This window comes from Platichthys flesus, chromosome 18 (assembly GCF_949316205.1).
Source record: "Platichthys flesus chromosome 18, fPlaFle2.1, whole genome shotgun sequence".
NCBI lineage: Eukaryota > Metazoa > Chordata > Actinopteri > Pleuronectiformes > Pleuronectidae > Platichthys > Platichthys flesus.
In genome coordinates, this window is record NC_084962.1 from 21463273 (window position 1) to 21481616 (window position 18344).

At 47.8% G+C, this 18344-nt stretch overlaps 3 protein-coding genes across 3 annotated transcripts; 2 read left to right on the forward strand and 1 right to left on the reverse strand.

Annotated features, from left to right (window-relative positions):
• The first annotated feature begins 46 nt into the window (after nt 1-46).
• myh6 (myosin, heavy chain 6, cardiac muscle, alpha) lies at nt 47-5851 on the forward strand. The gene has a single exon (XM_062411328.1). The coding sequence runs from the start codon at nt 47-49 to the stop codon at nt 5849-5851; it is 5805 nt and encodes a 1934-aa protein (XP_062267312.1).
• A 2599-nt stretch (nt 5852-8450) lies between these two features.
• zbtb1 (zinc finger and BTB domain containing 1) lies at nt 8451-12979 on the reverse strand. The gene is made up of 2 exons (XM_062411698.1): nt 12685-12979; nt 8451-11262 (listed from the first exon to the last, which is right to left on the reverse strand). The coding sequence occupies exon 2, from the start codon at nt 11256-11258 to the stop codon at nt 9198-9200; it is 2061 nt and encodes a 686-aa protein (XP_062267682.1). The 5' UTR covers nt 11259-11262; nt 12685-12979; the 3' UTR covers nt 8451-9197.
• A 1324-nt stretch (nt 12980-14303) lies between these two features.
• zbtb25 (zinc finger and BTB domain containing 25) lies at nt 14304-17289 on the forward strand. The gene is made up of 3 exons (XM_062411701.1): nt 14304-14620; nt 15860-16037; nt 16119-17289. The coding sequence occupies exons 2-3, from the start codon at nt 15868-15870 to the stop codon at nt 17287-17289; spliced, it is 1341 nt and encodes a 446-aa protein (XP_062267685.1). The 5' UTR covers nt 14304-14620; nt 15860-15867.
• The last annotated feature ends 1055 nt before the right edge of the window (nt 17290-18344 follow it).

Below are 18344 nucleotides of genomic sequence, written 5' to 3' on the forward strand. Positions count from 1 at the left end.
TGTGTTTGTCCTCGGTTAAGACTGCTGACGACCTCCACCGCCAAACATGGGTGACGCTCTGATGGCTGAGTTTGGGAAGGCGGCTCCTTTCCTAAGAAAGTCAGACAAAGAGCGTCTGGAAGCTCAGACCAGACGTTTTGACATCAAGACTGAATGTTTTGTAGTGGACGATAAAGTTGAATATGTGAAGGGACAAATCCAGAGCAAAGACGGAGGGATGGTGACTGTCAAGAAGGCTGATGGAACAACTGTCACTGTGAAGGAGACTGATGTTCACCCCCAGAACCCGCCAAAATTTGATAAAATTGAAGACATGGCGATGTTCACTTTCCTCCATGAGCCTGCTGTGCTGTTCAACCTCAAAGAGCGTTACGCAGCGTGGATGATCTACACCTACTCCGGGCTCTTCTGTGTCACCGTCAACCCCTACAAGATGCTTCCTGTCTACGACTCTGAGGTGGTGGCTGCCTACAGGGGAAAGAAGAGAACCGAGGCCCCCCCTCACATCTTCTCAATCTCTGATAACGCCTACCAGTACATGCTGACTGACAGAGAGAACCAGTCTGTTCTCATCACCGGAGAATCCGGAGCAGGAAAGACGGTGAACACTAAAAGAGTCATCCAGTACTTTGCCAGCATCGCAGCTGTCGGTGGTGGAGGCAAAAAAGACACCAGCAAGGGAACACTCGAGGACCAGATCATCCAGGCCAATCCTGCACTGGAGGCCTTTGGCAACGCCAAAACGCTGAGAAACGACAACTCGTCTCGTTTTGGAAAATTCATTCGAATTCACTTTGGTACGAGCGGCAAACTGTCCTCTGCCGACATCGAGACGTACCTGCTGGAGAAGTCACGCATCACTTTTCAGCTTAAGGCTGAGAGGAACTATCACATTTTTTACCAGATCCTGTCCAATCAGAAGCCTGAGCTGCTGGACATGCTGCTGATCACCAACAACCCGTATGACTACTCCTACATCTCCCAAGGCGAGGTAACCGTAGCCTCCATCGATGACTCGGAGGAGCTGGTGGCCACCGACAGTGCCTTCGATGTGCTCGGCTTCACTCCAGAAGAGAAGATGGGTGTCTATAAACTTACTGGTGCCATCATGCACTACGGCAACATGAAGTTCAAACAGAAGCAGCGTGAGGAGCAGGGTGAACCTGACGGGACGGAGGCTGCCGATAAATCAACCTACCTGATGGGGCTGAACTCTGCCGACCTCATCAAAGGCCTGTGTCATCCCAGGGTCAAGGTAGGAAATGAATATGTCACCAAAGGCCAAAGTGTGGACCAAGTCTACTACGCCATCGGTGCTCTGGCCAAGTCAGTGTATGAAAAGATGTTTAACTGGATGGTGGTGAGAATTAACCAATCCCTGGCCACCAAACAGCACCGTCAGTACTTCATAGGAGTGCTGGACATAGCTGGATTTGAGATATTTGATTTAAACACCTTTGAGCAGCTGTGCATCAACTACACTAACGAGAAACTGCAACAGTTTTTCAACCATCACATGTTTGTGCTGGAGCAAGAGGAGTACAAGAAGGAAGGGATTGATTGGGAGTTCATTGACTTTGGGATGGACTTACAAGCTTGTATCGACCTAATTGAGAAGCCGCTTGGGATCCTGTCCATTCTGGAGGAAGAATGCATGTTTCCCAAAGCCAGTGACCAGACTTTCAAGTCCAAGCTCTACGATAATCATCTGGGCAAGAACAAGATGTTTGAGAAGCCGAAGGCAGCAAAGGGGAAAGCAGAGGCTCATTTCGCCCTGGTTCACTATGCTGGTACTGTTGACTATAACATTGGTGGTTGGCTGGTCAAAAACAAAGATCCCCTGAATGAAACTGTGGTCGGTCTTTACCAGAAATCTTCTCTGAAGCTCCTCAGTGTGTTGTTTTCAAGTTATTCAGGGACTGATGGTGGTGACAAGGGAAGTGGAAAAGGAGCCAAAAAGAAAGGCTCCTCATTCCAGACGGTGTCTGCACTTCACAGAGAAAACCTGAATAAACTAATGAACAACCTGAAGACCACACATCCTCACTTTGTCCGATGTCTAATTCCTAATGATCAGAAAACCCCAGGAGTCATGGACAACTGCCTTGTGATGCACCAGCTGCGCTGTAACGGTGTCCTAGAAGGTATCAGAATCTGCAGGAAGGGTTTCCCAAACAGGGTGCATTATGGCGACTTCAAACAGCGGTACAGGATCCTTAATGCCTCTGCCATTCCTGAGGGTCAATTCATCGACTGTAAGAAAAGTGCTGAGAAGTTGCTGGGATCACTTGACATAGACCACACTCAGTACAGGTTTGGCCACACAAAGGTTTTCTTTAAAGCTGGCTTGCTGGGAACTCTGGAGGAAATGCGAGATGAGCAACTCTCTCGGATCATCACCAGGATCCAGGCTAATGCCCGGGCCCTCCTCATGAGGGCACAGTTTGCTAAACTAGTGGAACGTAGGGATGCTCTGATGGTCATCCAGTGGAACCTTCGCTCTTTCCTTGGTGTAAAGAATTGGCCATGGATGAAGTTGTTCTTCAAGATCAAACCTTTGCTAAAGAGTGCTGAATCCGAGAAAGAGATGGCCAACATGAAAGACGAGTTCAACAAGCTAAAAGAAGCGCTGGAGAAATCCGAAGCAAGACGAAAGGAAATAGAGGAGAAAATGGTGACTCTTCTCCAAGATAAGAATGATCTGACTCTGCAAATCCAGTCTGAACAGGATACTCTGACAGACGCTGAAGAACGCTGTGAACAGCTTATCAAGAGCAAGATTCAACTGGAGGCCAAGCTGAAGGAGCTGACAGAAAGACTAGAAGATGAAGAGGAGCTGAATGCAGACCTCACAGCAAAGAAACGCAAACTTGAGGATGAATGCTCCGAGTTGAAGAAAGATATCGATGACCTGGAGCTGACTCTGGCCAAAGTTGAGAAAGAGAAACATGCTACAGAGAATAAGGTGAAAAACCTAACGGAGGAAATGGCTTCCCAGGATGAGACCGTCATGAAACTGACCAAAGAGAAGAAGGCACTGCAGGAGGCTCACCAGCAGACACTGGATGACCTTCAGAGCGAAGAGGACAAATCCAACAGTCTGAACAAAGCTAAAGCTAAGCTGGAGCAACAGGTAGATGATTTGGAGGGCTCGCTGGAGCAAGAGAAGAAAGTCAGGATGGACCTTGAGCGCTCAAAGAGGAAGTTCGAAGGAGACCTGAAACTGACCCAGGAGGGTTTGATGGACTTGGAGAATGATAAACAACAGCTTGAAGAAAAGCTCAAGAAAAAAGACTTTGAAGTTGTCCAAATTCATTCAAGACTAGAAGACGAACAGGTGGCTTCAGTTCAGCTCCAGAAGAAGCTGAAAGAAAACCAGGCGAGAATTGAGGAGCTGGAAGAGGAGCTGGATGCCGAGCGTGCAGCCCGGGCCAAAGTGGAGAAGCAGCGCTCCGATCTTTCCCGCGAGCTGGAGGACATCAGTGAACGCCTGGAAGAAGCAGGTGGAGCAACATCGGCTCAGGTGGAGCTGAGCAAGAAAAGAGATGCTGAATTTCAGAAGCTGCGAAGGGAACTGGAAGAATCCACCCTCCACCATGAGGCAACTGCTGCCACCCTGAGGAAGAAACATGCAGACAGTGTCGCTGAACTGGGTGAGCAGATTGACAACCTGCAGCGAGTGAAGCAGAAGCTGGAAAAAGAAAAGAGTGAGCTCAAACTTGAGCTGGATGACTTGTCTTCTAACATGGAGAGTGTTGTGAAGGCCAAGTCAAACATTGAGAAGATCTGTCGTACGATGGAAGACAACATGAACGAGTACAAGAGTAAATATGAGGAAGCTCAACGAAGTGTCAATGACTTGAACTCACAGAGGGCCAAGCTGCTCACGGAGAATGGGGAATTTGGACGCCAGCTGGAGGAGAAGGAGTGTCTGATATCACAGCTCACTAGAGGGAAGAACTCATACAACCAGCAGGTAGAAGATCTACGCAGACAGCTAGAAGAGGAGATCAAGGCAAAGAATGCTCTTGCCCATGCTGTGCAGTCTGCTCGTCATGACTGTGATCTGCTCCGAGAACAGTTTGAAGAAGAGCAGGAAGCAAAGGCTGAGCTGCAGAGAGCTCTGTCAAAATCGAACACAGAGGTCTCAGCATGGAGGACAAAATATGAAACTGATGGAATTCAGAGAACAGAAGAGCTGGAAGAAGCCAAAAAGAAGCTTGTTCAGAGACTGCAGGAAGCAGAGGAGGCCATTGAGGCAGTGAACGCAAAGTGTTCATCTCTTGAGAAGACCAAACATCGCCTCCAAAATGAGATTGAAGACCTAATGCTGGACCTCGAGCGATCCAATGCAGCATCTGCAGCACTGGACAAGAAGCAAAGAGCCTTCGACAAAGTCTTGGCAGAGTGGAAGCAGAAATTTGAGGAGTCACAGTGTGAGCTGGAGGCCTCTCAGAAGGAGGCTCGGTCTCTGAGTACTGAACTCTTCAAACTGAGAAATGCCTATGAAGAGAGTCTTGATCAACTCGAGACAATGAAGAGAGAGAACAAAAACCTCCAGGAGGAGATCTCGGACCTCACTGACCAGCTTGGAGAGGGTGGCAGAAGTGCCCATGAACTGGAGAAGATCCGGAAGCAGCTTGAACAAGAAAAGGCTGAGCTCCAGTCGGCACTGGAGGAGGCAGAAGGTTCGCTGGAGCATGAAGAGAGCAAAATCCTGCGAGTTCAACTTGAATTCAACCAGGTGAAGGCCGAGATGGAGCGGAAAGTGGCTGAGAAAGACGAGGAGATGGAGCAGGCCAAGAGAAACTACCAACGCATGCTTGAGTCACTTCAGTCCTCTCTGGAATCTGAGACCAGGAGCCGCAATGAGGCCCTGAGAGTCAAGAAGAAGATGGAAGGTGATCTAAACGAGATGGAGATTCAGCTCTGCCAAGCTAACAGGCAGGCAGCTGAGGCCCAAAAACAGCTCAAGAGCCTCCAGGCCTTCCTGAAGGACACTCAACTGCAGCTGGATGATACACAGCATGGCAACGATGAGCTGAGAGAGAACATCGCTCTCCTTGAACGACGAAACAACCTGATCCAGGCTGAGCTTGACGAACTGAGGGCTGCTCTCGAGCAGACGGAAAGAAGTCGGAAACTTGCTGAACAGGAGCTCACTGACACAAGTGAGCGAATGCAACTTCTACACTCCCAGAACACTAGCCTGATCAACCAGAAGAAGAAGCATGAAACAGATCTCCTCAACCTGCAGAATGAGATTGAGGAGGCCATACAGGAGAATCGCAATGCTGAGGAGAAGGCAAAGAAGGCCATCACAGATGCAGCTATGATGGCTGAGGAGCTCAAGAAGGAGCAGGACACCAGCGCCCATCTGGAGCGCATGAAGAAGAACATGGAGCAGACCATCAAAGACCTGCAGCACCGTCTGGACGAGGCCGAGCAAATTGCCATGAAGGGCGGCAAGAAGCAGCTCCAGAAACTGGAGGCTCGCATCAAAGAGCTGGAGAATGAGCTAGAGGCTGAGCAGAAGAGGGGAATCGAATCGATCAAAGGGGTTCGCAAGTACGAACGCCGCAACAAGGAGCTCACCTACCAGACTGAGGAAGACCGCAAGAACATGGCTCGCCTCCAGGACCTGGTGGACAAACTACAGCTGAAGGTCAAGTCCTACAAACACGCAGCTGAGGAGGCTGAGGAGGTGGCAAACACCAACATGGCCAAACTCCGCAAACTGCAGCACGAACTGGACGAGGCGGAGGAGAGAGCCGACATTGCCGACTCACAGGTGAACAAGTTGAGGGCAAAGACCCGGGATGGATCCTCCAAGAAGGGCCTGGATGAGTGAGGTGGTCCCAGGATCAACATCACAGGTGAGGTCACTCAAATAATAATTATATTAAATGTAGCTAACTTAAGTCCAGTTACCCACGTACAAATTTACAACTCCTGAAAGTTTGTGTTACAATGTTTTTAAAATCACATCGACAGCAAAGAGTTAAACATTGTATTATTGTTTTATGTTGATATAACGCTGCCGTCTGTTTTGATTGACAGGTGTTCCTGCTTGTGGGCGATTGGGGATACGCAGCTGAAACTAAGCAAAGCAGTTATTGTTTCTGATCTGTTGACCTCTGACCCCCACAGTTGTGTTTTGTTAAGAACATTTAGAAAAAAACACGTTGCTGTTTTGTTTGTGTCTCGTGTGAACGTTTATGTGGATGATGGACATGGGGTGGGCTTGAACTGGAGGGTTTCTCTATACATTTTAAGGTCCTGCCCTCATTATGTTATGATTTGGCATTTAAAATTCGACTGAATTAAATGCCTTTTACTTTAGTTCATTCATCAAGTTTTGGAAATGTCTAAAACAAAAGTCTGTGACTTAGAGAATTGTCCATGTCCCTTTCACTAACATGGAGGATGTGGGGTTAATGTCCTTTGCCACAACCGGCCACCATGGGCAGATCACGATGCTTCAGGTATACTTTTGTTATTCATCTTTAAAAACAGTCTATTGTACGATTCACCGTCGTTACTGCATCTTAATAAAAGTGTCTCCGCCCACTTTTCTTCTCTTGCATCTGTTTCTGTGAAAAATAACAAATCTGCCAGCCCCCCCGACTGGGAATTGACTGTAGCTGCAAAGGCAAAAATATTTTATTGAACAAACCAATAAAAGTATAATTAATTTCCTTTTCTAGAGAAACATTTGAAGACAATAGCAGTGGGTCTATTATTTAATATTTCATATGATTTTTATAATAATTGATGTAGTTTACGAGTACTCTATGTTTCTAATGTGTGGCTCAAACTAAAGATTTCAGTCACAGGGCGGCTGAGGGCTCGAGTGGTCGTCCGCCAACCAGAAGGTCGGCCGTTCGATCCCAGTCTTCCCATCTGAATGCTGAAGTGTCCTTGGGCAAGATGTTGAACCCCAAAGTGCTGCCAATAGATGCACAGCATGAATGTGTGTGTGAACGGGTGAATGGAAAAGTGCATCGAGTGGTCCGAGACCAAATAAATACAAACCATTAGATTTCTTCAAGTGCAAGAAAGAAACTTTTTCTGCCTGAGGTTTCGTAGAATCTTGTTGTTCATTCAATTTAATCACATTCATCATGATGCACTGAATTTATTAATTTGTCTAAGTCCTCAGAGGAAATATATTCTGCTGCTGCAATAGAAAAAAGGTTAAGCACGTTAACATGTTAACTATGATGCTTTCACATAATTTGTGTTCTATGTAAGACAAAAAATGATCTACTATAGTAACTCTCTGCTTGTATCCAGTCTCCACTTTTGACTTCAATACAGAACTTTAGTGAATGTACTAAGTTACATTCGACCTGTGTTGAGTTCCGTGATGGTTTACACTTTGTATTTTGTAAACCATCACGTGTTCATCTGAAGATGCCTCTTCTCTCGCCCTGTAGTGAAACAGGCCTAATCCGACCAATCAGGTGATGGAGCTTCATGTCTTCTGATCCTAAGTGATTCACTCGTATTGACTGATTTTATTTCTAACCGAGCTGATCCCGTCACTGACGAGCTTCGGTTACATGTGTGAGAACAGACCTGTCAGTTAGTTACCCTAACCAATGAGCCAGTAAACAGCGCCACCGTGCGGACGGACAAAGAACTGCAAACAGAAACCGTTGAGACAACACACTGTAAAATAATATATATATATTATAATTACGTTAATACTGATAGCGCTTTAGGTAATAGTCTATTATCCATCAAATATCTATATATTAAATAAGTGTTACAGATATTATAACGATGCAAATAAAGATATAAGTTAAAAACAGGAGTGAGGAGCGAGACACTTTATTAAGAACTGAAGAAAAAGGCCTTTTTATTTTCCAGACAGACATTTTTTCCTAAAACATCAGAAACTTTACGCCGACATGAGTCGAAACCTCGAGTCCAACGACGACAGCTGACCACACTTGTATTTTCAGCACTGAGCCAGAAGAGGGGGAATCTGGTCTGGTGACCGTCTGAAGTAGCCTGTGACTCACTGAACTGGTTTATTTGATTGAACTGGTATAGCTGGATTATGAACTGGATTCAGCTAAAGTCATCTTGCATTGGGCAACTCTAAAGTGCTTTGGTTTGTTTGGGTCAGTCAGAACCTGGTTTGGACTTTCCAGAGACTAGTTGACTAGTCTGAGCTGGTTCAAGTTGTTTGGACCTGGTTTAGTTAGGAACTGGTTTTGGATAGAAATGGTTTAGACTGAATGTGAACTGTGTGCTACAGTTGTGACCTTCAGGAGTCGGGACGGTCTGAAGTGTTGGTTTAGGATTCTTTATGCTGTGAAAGTTTTTTATATAAACAGGAAGTGATGACATGTGAAGCTCGTCGACCTTGATGAAAGCAGCTTTACGACTCATCAGGACAAAGGAAGTCAAGGTGTCAGAAGTAATCAGAACATCATGGCTAGTGTTTAACTTCTTTATAATCTTTCACCTGGGGAGTATCCCATCCATCCCCCATCATGCATCACTGAAGAAGACGGTAAAGAAACAGCACACCGCTGTTATAGCAAAGGCACCAATCACAGAGTGAACGTAAAGCGTGTTAAGAATCAGCAAATAGAATCTTATTCCTTGAGAAAGAAAAACGTTCATCTTCAGATTTTAGGATTCTGGGACATCAGAGCTAAACGTTAACGTAAACATTTTCCTGACAGTAGACGTTAACCCGTTTCTCTCCCTCACTGCTGGCGCTACCACCAGCTCACACTGTGACAGAGGCATGATGGGAGTTTCCTGGACAGGACAGCTGACCTGTCGTTGATTCTGTCTCTTTCCACCTGCCAAGGTGACTTTGGTGCATTCTAGTGTTGAAATGATTTGTTGACACTGGACGGTACACGAATAGACAGTTTGGGTTCTTTGGGGTCGTTCAGAGTGTGACTTCTCAGATTGTCCAGACTTCTAGCTGTGAACATGTGTCGCACGTCATTCTGAGCCATGTGAACTCCACGCGGCTTATCAAAATAAAAAAGTCACAACAGAGAGACCAATCACCAGCCCCGCTGCTTTCGCAGTACGAGCGCATGGGTTATGCATATACTTTAAAAGTGCAGATTAAGATTTTTGGGGTTCAAGTGCATACGTTTGTTCTCAGTTATGGCTTCTTGGGTCATAAACTAGAATAAAAGCAGAGGACATTTATGATGATTCTATAGTCTCTTGGTATGTTTGGAGTTATAGTGGCTCCTCATGTCTTTACGGAGGCGGAACTTCTCGCCACAGACACCGCAGATGTACAGGTGGACGTCCATGTGTTTTTCCAGCTGCTCTCCACCAGGGAAGATCTGGAAACAAACTTGACAGATGGTTTCTCCTGCGGACAGGTGGGAGATCATATGTCGGACGTGGTCGTGTTTGAGGAAGGTTCCCTGGTCGCACACCGGGCACACGTAGCGCGCCATGCCTTTGTGCATGTCTGTGTGTAGTCGGAGCTGCCGCTCCCGCAGGAACTGCTTCCCACAGGTCTGGCAGGTGAACTGCTTCTCCTTGGTGTGGACGGTGTAGTGCTCCCGCAGGTGGCAGCGCTGGTAGAAGCCTTTGCCGCAAATGTTGCAGAAGTGTTTGCGGCGGTGATCTGGTTCGGCCCCCTCCTCCATCAGCACCGGGCGGAACAGCTCCTGGTCGTGGCAGGACAAGGCGTGCTCCAGCGCCACACTCTCATTCTGGAAAAGTAGACCGCAGTGAGGGCAGGCCAGGTCGGCGGCCTCCAGCAGGCCCTCCTCCATCCCGTGCGGCTCCTCCAGCAGCGATGCCTCGTCCTCCCCGTGGGAGTCGGACTCACCACCTTGGGATTCTCCACAGCGCTCCGCATGCTCTTGAAGCTGCCGACCTTTGATCAGCACCTGACCACAGCGTCCACAGGCACATATGTGGCCCATGTGGTTGGACAGGTAGTGGGCCGACTGGTCCTCCTCTGTTAATAGAGTGCCACAGAGCTCACAGGGGGCGTCGGCGTCTTGCTTCTCGTCTTTGACTTTACGAAGTTTCAGAGGAATCCCCGAGTCGTCACAGCTGGACATGTGGACTTCAAAAGGCTCGCTGCTGTTCTCCAGGCCTGAGACGTTGGGCTCCGGGTCCCGGTCCGAACCCGTTTTCTCCCTCAACATGTCTTTATTTGTTACGTCATTAAACCTTGTGCTACAATCTCTTTTGGCCTGCTCGCCGACTCGGACCACTTCTATTTCAGGGAACATGATGTCTTCTGGTTCTGTCTTGATGGAGAGGCTCCGGGTCGACCTGGGCTCGCCATCTGTCCCAGCTGCCACCGACCTGATGGGGAGGTCAGAGTTGTCCTTGGCCTCTGGCCACTCCTCCTCACCTTTACAGTGAACCCTGTGTTCCTCAATGCTCTCAGATGCAGAGCTTTCAGCTTTATTTGATTCATTGTCTCCCTCTGCGTTACCTCTTGGAGGATGATAGGCCTTCCGGTTGGTGCAGGTTAGAATGTGCTCGATTAAAAGCTTCTCACAGCTGAAGACGAAGCCGCAGTCATCGCAGGTGTAGGTGCGGCCGAACCGAGGACGGTCTTTGAGAGATGAACCTCTGCCGCTGGACCTCTTTCTCAAGTCACATGGTTGCTCAACGGCTCCGTCCACAGCTGGGGGTGCCACGATCAGAGGTGTGTTCACCACCTCCTCCGCCACCACCACTGGCCTGGTGATGGTGGCCGGAACAGCCGGACGTCCGGCGCTGCTGCTCACAGGTTTGGGTAAGTGCTCCACTTCTGGTGCAGCAGGCCTCTGCTTCTCATACATGCGGACTCCAAACATCATTTTCCCACTCGCGGGGCCGGTAGAGGAGCTGGTCGAAGAGGAGGAGGAGCCGGAGGAGGATGGGGTGAGGTTGGAGCTCCTGATGTCCCTGAGATCCTCCAGCGAGTCAGGGATGTAGTACATCTGCAGGTACGCCATGGACGACTTGAGCTCATCAAACTCATAGCTCCCCACGACGATGCGTCCGAGGTACATGAGCTGCAGGATGAGGTCGAAGCACTCAGCGCTGATCTGCATGTTGCTGAGGTCCAGCCGGCCCGTCCCCTGCTGGTCCCGGATAAACATCATCCTGAAGTAGGAGCTGCAGGCCGCCAGGACGGCCTTGTGTGCCCTGAAGTAAATGTCACCGATGGCGATGAGGCAGTCGCACAGGAAGCCCCACTCCCGCTGGTTGTTGAGCTGCTGGAGGACGTGGTCGCTGTGGCTCGGCCTCGCCATCGCCCTGCAGACAGGAGAGAGAGGGTAAACGGACGCTGTGGGGAGAGACTTCTCTCCTGATACCACTCAACTGGATCAGACTTGAGTTTAACCTCAGTAGCTGTTCATGTGCACCAACATTTTAAACTGCATCAAATCAGAAAATCATCACTGACACGGTTTGTTCAAGAGGTTTAGTTGATCTGATACCATTGATAGGAACCCTTTCCTGACAGTTGAGGACATCAGGGGATGGAAACACAGTGCATCACATGACCATCCCAGTTTGAATGAGGCAGGTTTCAGAAGCACGAGTCTTAGAGACAGGTGGTGCTGCACCGTCACTGATCGTAGCCTCAGGGCGTCTTTTTGTTCCTTGTATGTTTGTGACTTGAAGCTAAACACGGGTTAATACTCAGGTCAAGCTCCATGACAGATTCCACATGTGAGCCCCTTTGTCTTTGTTCTGACCGCTCTTATGTATCATGGTTGTTATCTGGAGCAGCTTCATACCAACAGTGACTTACACTTCAAAGGAAACAGTTTACAAATATATATTTAGGGAGCTAAAATACCGTTTCAACAACTATTTCAAATTCTTGATTATTATAATTAAATTATTCACTGCTAGAATTTTCAGGATATTTTGCCATTTTGATCAGTTTTTAAATTTCTCTGACATACATGTTAATGTCAACATGTGTCTGTAACATACATGTCATTTTTTCAGTGTGAACACGTAATGTGAGTTTTGTTAAAAGATCTTTAAACTTTTATTGTCAGGAACAAATGTTGAAACTTGATCTAAACTTTTCATTTCGGTTCTGAACGAGACTTTATAAAGTGCTCCGGTCACAGAGAGTCGGTCTGACCGGGGGAGGTCACACATTCAGCGGCTGGCAGTCCCCGCGGGACCCGCAGCTAGAGGCCCGACACACCGCAGAGAGGAGGTGATTGTGACCCGGGGAGGAGAGCCTGGTTCGGCTCCGAGAGGAGCGAGAGGCCGAAAACCAAGATGGAGATTACGGTTAGCTGCGTTTAGCTAACTGCTGTTCGCATCCCCGTGCCAGAAGTCACCGCACATACCCCTCCAAAATAAAAGGTGTAAAACTCTAGAGAGAAATAAAGCACTGTTAAATATATGGAAAATATTTACAAAAGTATGTTTTATTATGTTTTGTTATTTACGGACACTAATTAAGATAATCACTTTCACTTGCATCTTCTCCACACGCTTTAAACCGTTGATTTCTGGAACACTTTTAATGTTTTGAAAAGCGACACCGGATGTTGTTGATGTAATTGTAATGTAACTGACATGTTACCGCAAACTGTCCCGCCGCCCCCGCAACGCCGCCCGCATCGAGCCCGTATTAAGCATCAGCAGGCCGCGGGGACGCTCCCCGGCCGGAGGCTCTGAGAGACGGGCACAAAGTCAACGACTCACCGAGGCTGCTGGAGGCCGGCGGGGGAGCGGCTGTTCCCTGAGACTGCTGCCGGAGACAAGCTGTGATGAGCCGGGTGTTTCCGGAGGCTGCTGCCGGAGACGAGCTGTGATGAGCCGGGTGTTTCCGGAGGCTGCTGCCGGAGACGAGCTGTGATGAGCCGGGTGTTTCCGGAGGCTGCTGCCGGAGACGAGCTGTGTTCAGGCGGATAAAGGGACGAAGGAGCGGCTTCTTCTTCTGCTCCTTTGCTGGAGGAATCTACTTCCGCACTGCCAGGAAACACACGAAGAAGACATCAGCGTCCGGTCACAATATGGCTTTTCAAATTAAATCAAATCGAAACAGCTTTATTCCTCATTCGGTTTGCTTGATGGATTGTTCCAAAATAAGAATATCAATATATTTGTTTGGATCAAAATAAACTACATAAAAAGACAGCATCCTGATATGATAAAACAGTTTTATATATTAAAATTTATAAAAATGTATCAATGGTAAAACATAACAAAACAAGAGTACTTGGCTCTATCTACTGAAAACTGGACTTGTGCACAAAGAAATAATCAAATGAGCAAATAAAATCAATAAACAACGATCACATGCTTCACTACAAGGACGATACAGAGGTTGGTTCTCAACTGCTCACCAAGCCGACAAGAACCTTTTTGAATAATTATGGTTTCCCTCCATAGAACACAAAAATCACCAATGACTGTTTTCTCATCTGATAGCAGACACCATCTCTCATAATATTCGTCATCACCAACAAACCCTTAGACTGGTTCACATCATATCTCTGTGGCCGAACTAATCCAACTCAAATCTTTCAAATCCCAGCGTTGTCCAGTCACTCCACATGTTCCCCAGGGTCCTGTCCCCTTCTGTTTATCACCTACTTACTTCCTCGTTGTCCGGCAGCTTCCTCAAACTCAACAGTGATAAAACCGAGGCTTTCGTTATTGGCACCAAACGCAGCTTAACAATCAGACAGTTTTTCCTTCACTGTTGATGATTGTTCAGTTTGTCGTCCCCTCAGGTTAAGAGCTCACATCAACAATGTTACTGAGTCCACTCACTTCATCTAGGTAACATTAATGGCCTCTGCCTGTCTCGTTCACACCCTGGTTACATTGGTACCTCTTCTTTTTGGTATCCCACACAAATTCCTTCTTTAACTTTATTTCTCCCAGAACCTCCTCAATGAATCCATCACTCCTGTGCATCAGCAGCTCCATTAAGATGCTGCTCGTCCAACTCCTGCTCATCCCAGGTCTTCTTCCATCCATATCACTGTTCCACCTGCCCGCTTGACCACCATGAACGCTCTGCTGCCATCCTCTGGATCTCCTTACCCTCAGAGATCTGTAGCATCTCTACATTTTCAAATCCATCTTTTTAAACTGTGACATTCAGTTTAAATGTTTAACATTTGGTCAAACTACATAATGCTTTATCAATCTTTTGATACATAGTTTTTGTCGTGACTTTGAGTGCTGTGAAAGCCACTTATAATCAAATGTTTATTATTATTATATATTTCAAATATCTGTATAATGATATGTTTATATTTCTGTATATTAATATACCTTTACATATCTATATATATTTATGTATCTGTGTAAGTAAATACATGTATACATCTGTAGATATATTGTATATATATATATTATGTAATATTAATCATAAATTTTACATAAATTCATTCTCATAAAACTAAATCAATTGAAATCGATGAACTAATTGATTTGTTTCATCTCTCTCATCTTCTCTGACATCATCATGATTGATTTCCGATTATTGATCAAGTAATGGGAGGTGAACGCCGTCTCGTCACGTGAGTCTTTGACCCTTCCTCTCGCGAGACGTGACGCGGTTTTTTGCGGGATCGGCTCTGCAGCATCAGACACCGGAGACAATCTGCATATTTCAATTTCTGCGGTAAGAGCATAATTAACGGCGCGCGTGCTCGTTGCACACAGACATAATGGCGTGGAGACGCGTGTGCACGCGGCTGTGTGCGTGTGATGTGAACGAGGAGGTGCGTGCTGCTGAATGTGGAGGCTGAGGATGGAGGCTGCAGCCTGATGCGCGCGACCCGACATGCACGCGCTAGACGTGCTGTTGTTTGGTGACACGAGCGTTTCCGGAGTTCCCTCACAGTGTGTGTGTAAGTGTGTGTGTGTGTGCGTTTGTGTGTGTGTTTGTGTGTATGCACGTGTTAGTGTGTGTCTGTGTGTAAATGTTTGTGTGTGGCTGTCCAGGTGTTCTTGGTGATGATGTCATTACACCTGAGCTCAGTGTGTAAGTAGGCGGGACTTCAATGGTCCTCAGCAGGCTGCAGTGATAACTGATCTGTCACAGCTTCCTGCTCCTCCACCCCTAACCCTAACCCTTCCCCTAACACTAACCCTAACCCAAACCCTAACCCGAACCCGAACCCAACCCGAACCCTTCCCCTAACACTAACCCTAACCCTTCCCCTTCCCCTAACCCTAACCCTAACACTAACCCAACCCTAACCCTAACCCTTCCCCTTCCCCTAACCCTAACACTAACCCTAACCCTAACCCAAACACTAACCCGAACCCGAACCCTTCCCCTAACCCTAACACTAACCCTAACCCTAACCCAAACACTAACCCGAACCCGAACCCTTCCCCTAACCCTAACCTGTCATAAAAAACAACAAATGCTGCGTCTGCATCTCAGAGACGTACTGACTCTGGTTGATGCAGGACAGTTTTTACCACAAGGTTATAATGATAATTTTAATTTCCCACGGTAACACTAACCATCCGGAATTTCATTGCTGCTAATCGTGAAACCATTTTATTAACTGAAGTCAAATCACCTGTGTGGCCCCCTGGTTGCTGCCTGCAGAATAAGCCATACACCCCCCTCCTCCATGTTAGCAGATGGGACATGGACCAAACGAACAAATCAAAGTAGACGTTAAATAAATGTTAGGGTTAGAGTTAAGGTTATGATGTAAGAACAGGCGGAGACTCATGATTGACAGCTGAGAGTGACTCAGGAGTGGTCTAGAGTGTGTATGGGCTCCACTTCAATACCATGGCATCACTTCACCATCACTGCTGACTATAATCGTGGCCATATCCACAACATCTTTGTTTAGTGTGTTGTGTCTCAGTCTTGAGTGGTGTTGTTGTTTTGCAGAGTGGGTCATGGAGGTGTCTCACAGCCTCTTCCTGCTGCAGCAGCTCAACGTTCAGAGAGAGTTCGGCTTCCTGTGCGACTGCACCGTGGCTATCGGCAACGTCTACTTCAAAGCTCACCGAGCTGTGCTGGCCGCCTTCTCCAACTACTTCAAGATGATCTTCATCCACCAGTCAAGGTCTGTCTGATGCTTTTCTCAAAGATAACCTGTAACTTCATAAAATGCTGCGTCCTCATGCTGCGTTGTGTTTGTCCTCAGTGAGTGTATAAAGATCCAGCCCACAGACATCCAGCCTGACGTCTTCAGCTACCTGCTGCACATCATGTACACTGGCATGTGTCCCAAACAGCCAGTGGACCAGAGCCGGTTGCAAGATGGCATCAAGTTCCTTCACGCCTACCAGCTGTGCCGGAAACCAGACGAAGGCGCAGTAGACGCCACCACTGACGTGGTCCGTATGTCCAACCTGTACGGAATTCAGATCTCGTCCCAGCTGGCAAACAAGGATGTGCCCAAGACCACCACAGTGTCCCGAGGGGCCCCAGAGGACGGACGCTCCTCATTCCGGGGGGCACGGCCCCACTCACAACTGTCCCTCACTGTTGGACTGGAGGGGGTTCCTTCAGATCGCCAAGCTTCGGCTCTTCGCAACGTCTGCTCTGTGGCGTCTGGAGACGATTCGGACATTTCGTCTCGAATCAAGCAGGAGCGGGTAGAAGAGCAGGAGGGGCAGGACGGGGAGGGAGAGGAGGGGGCAGGACCAGGATCCCTGTCTCCAGGCCAGGGCAGAAGTCCCAGTCTCCTGTTTAAAGACCGGCCCCTGGCCCTGCTGTGTCCCAGCTGTGGAGAGCGCTGCTTGTCCCCCGAGGGCCTCCGCGAGCATCTATTCAGCCACGCCCTTGAGCCCTCCCCCCTGATGGAGGGGCTTTCGCACGGGAGACAACTGAACACCAGTGTCGAAGAAAGGCCACGGGGGGGCCAGGAACAGCTGGACGCTGGATGTCTGGAGGAGGCCCTGAGGCAGAGCCAGGCGCTGGCCAATCAGTTGGCTGCTGAGCTGAGGAGGAGTCGAGGGGGGGGAGGGGGGAGCAGCCCCACCCCCGCCGCCCTGCACTCCCGTAAACGTAAGATCACCTGCGCCGTCTGCAGCCTGCGCTTCTCCCACAAAAGCCACCTGCAGCAGCACATGTACACCCACACCGGCAAACCGTCCCGCTACCACCGCTACAACCGCCTCTGCAGCCAGCTCTTCCAGGCCTCCGCCCACTTCTGTGAGGGCGCTGCAGAGCCCGGGGGAGGAGGCGGGGCGCCACCTGCTGCCGCTGCCTCTGAGGAGGCAAACAGAGACACTCAGGACAATGGCAGCTCCTGCTACTCCCTGGACTCTGAGATCTCTCAGGAGAGCGTGGATGGCGTGCCCGTGGAGTGATGTCATCAGGTGATGTCATAGATTCTTCACGGTGGCGTGACACAGCACACAGAGAGTGAAAAGACAAACCTGGAGGGGATTCTTTGTCATTGCAGTTGTGTGTGCGTCTGGATGATAAGCGCTAACGTCAGCAGTTGCTTATTTCAAAGTGAAAGTCAATCAATCAATCAATCAATCAATCAATCAATCAATCAATCAATCAGCTGCTGCAGAGTGGCACTGAGGAGACGACAGTTCTGATTGGCTGCTGAAGTTTCAAGACCAATCACAGGAGAGCGAATGTTTTTGTCTTTGATGTTCCCTCTAATTACATGTAGACGAACCTTACACACAAACACCTGTCGTGCTTTTAATCTGAAAAGACAGTAAGTTTTACTTTGAAATTCAGCTTCTGTATAGGATCATACGTTTGATTTTTCCTGTTTCCTTTTCCTGATGAGATTGTGCTTTATAAGTAGTTATTCGAAAGCAGTGGTCCTTAAATGTTACTTTTTGTCGTCACTTTGATTTTACAGTTGATATTGATTATTGATCTCTGAATGTCTGATTGCTCAGTAGTGACGTCGTCTTTGTGTTTCACTGGAAAACAATCACAGGTTGACGTGTTTTCAACAATCGTCTGTTTTTCATCGTAAATAACTTTGTAAATAAACGTCTTTTTCCACCAATCAGAGTGTGACTGAGGACATTCAGACACAATAAAACACACAACAAAAACAAACAAAAGGTTCATTAAACGTTAAATTAAATATTTAGGGACGTTATTGACAAGTATTCAGCTCGTTGATCGCAAATCTGATTAATAACAGAAGCGTTAGTTGGACATGTGATGACTCATCGTTTATGTCCATGTTCACACGTGGAACCAAGACTCGGCTCAAATGTTCGTTAACAAATATTATTAGAGTGAACGCTCCTCCTGAAACACTCTATCTGTGGACCTGGCTGCAGTAACAGATTCTGACCTGCATGGGTCAGCAGAGTACAGACCAGAGGCATGCTGGGAAACAGGAAGTTGTAACTTCAATGGACATTACTCAATCTGCACCAAACTT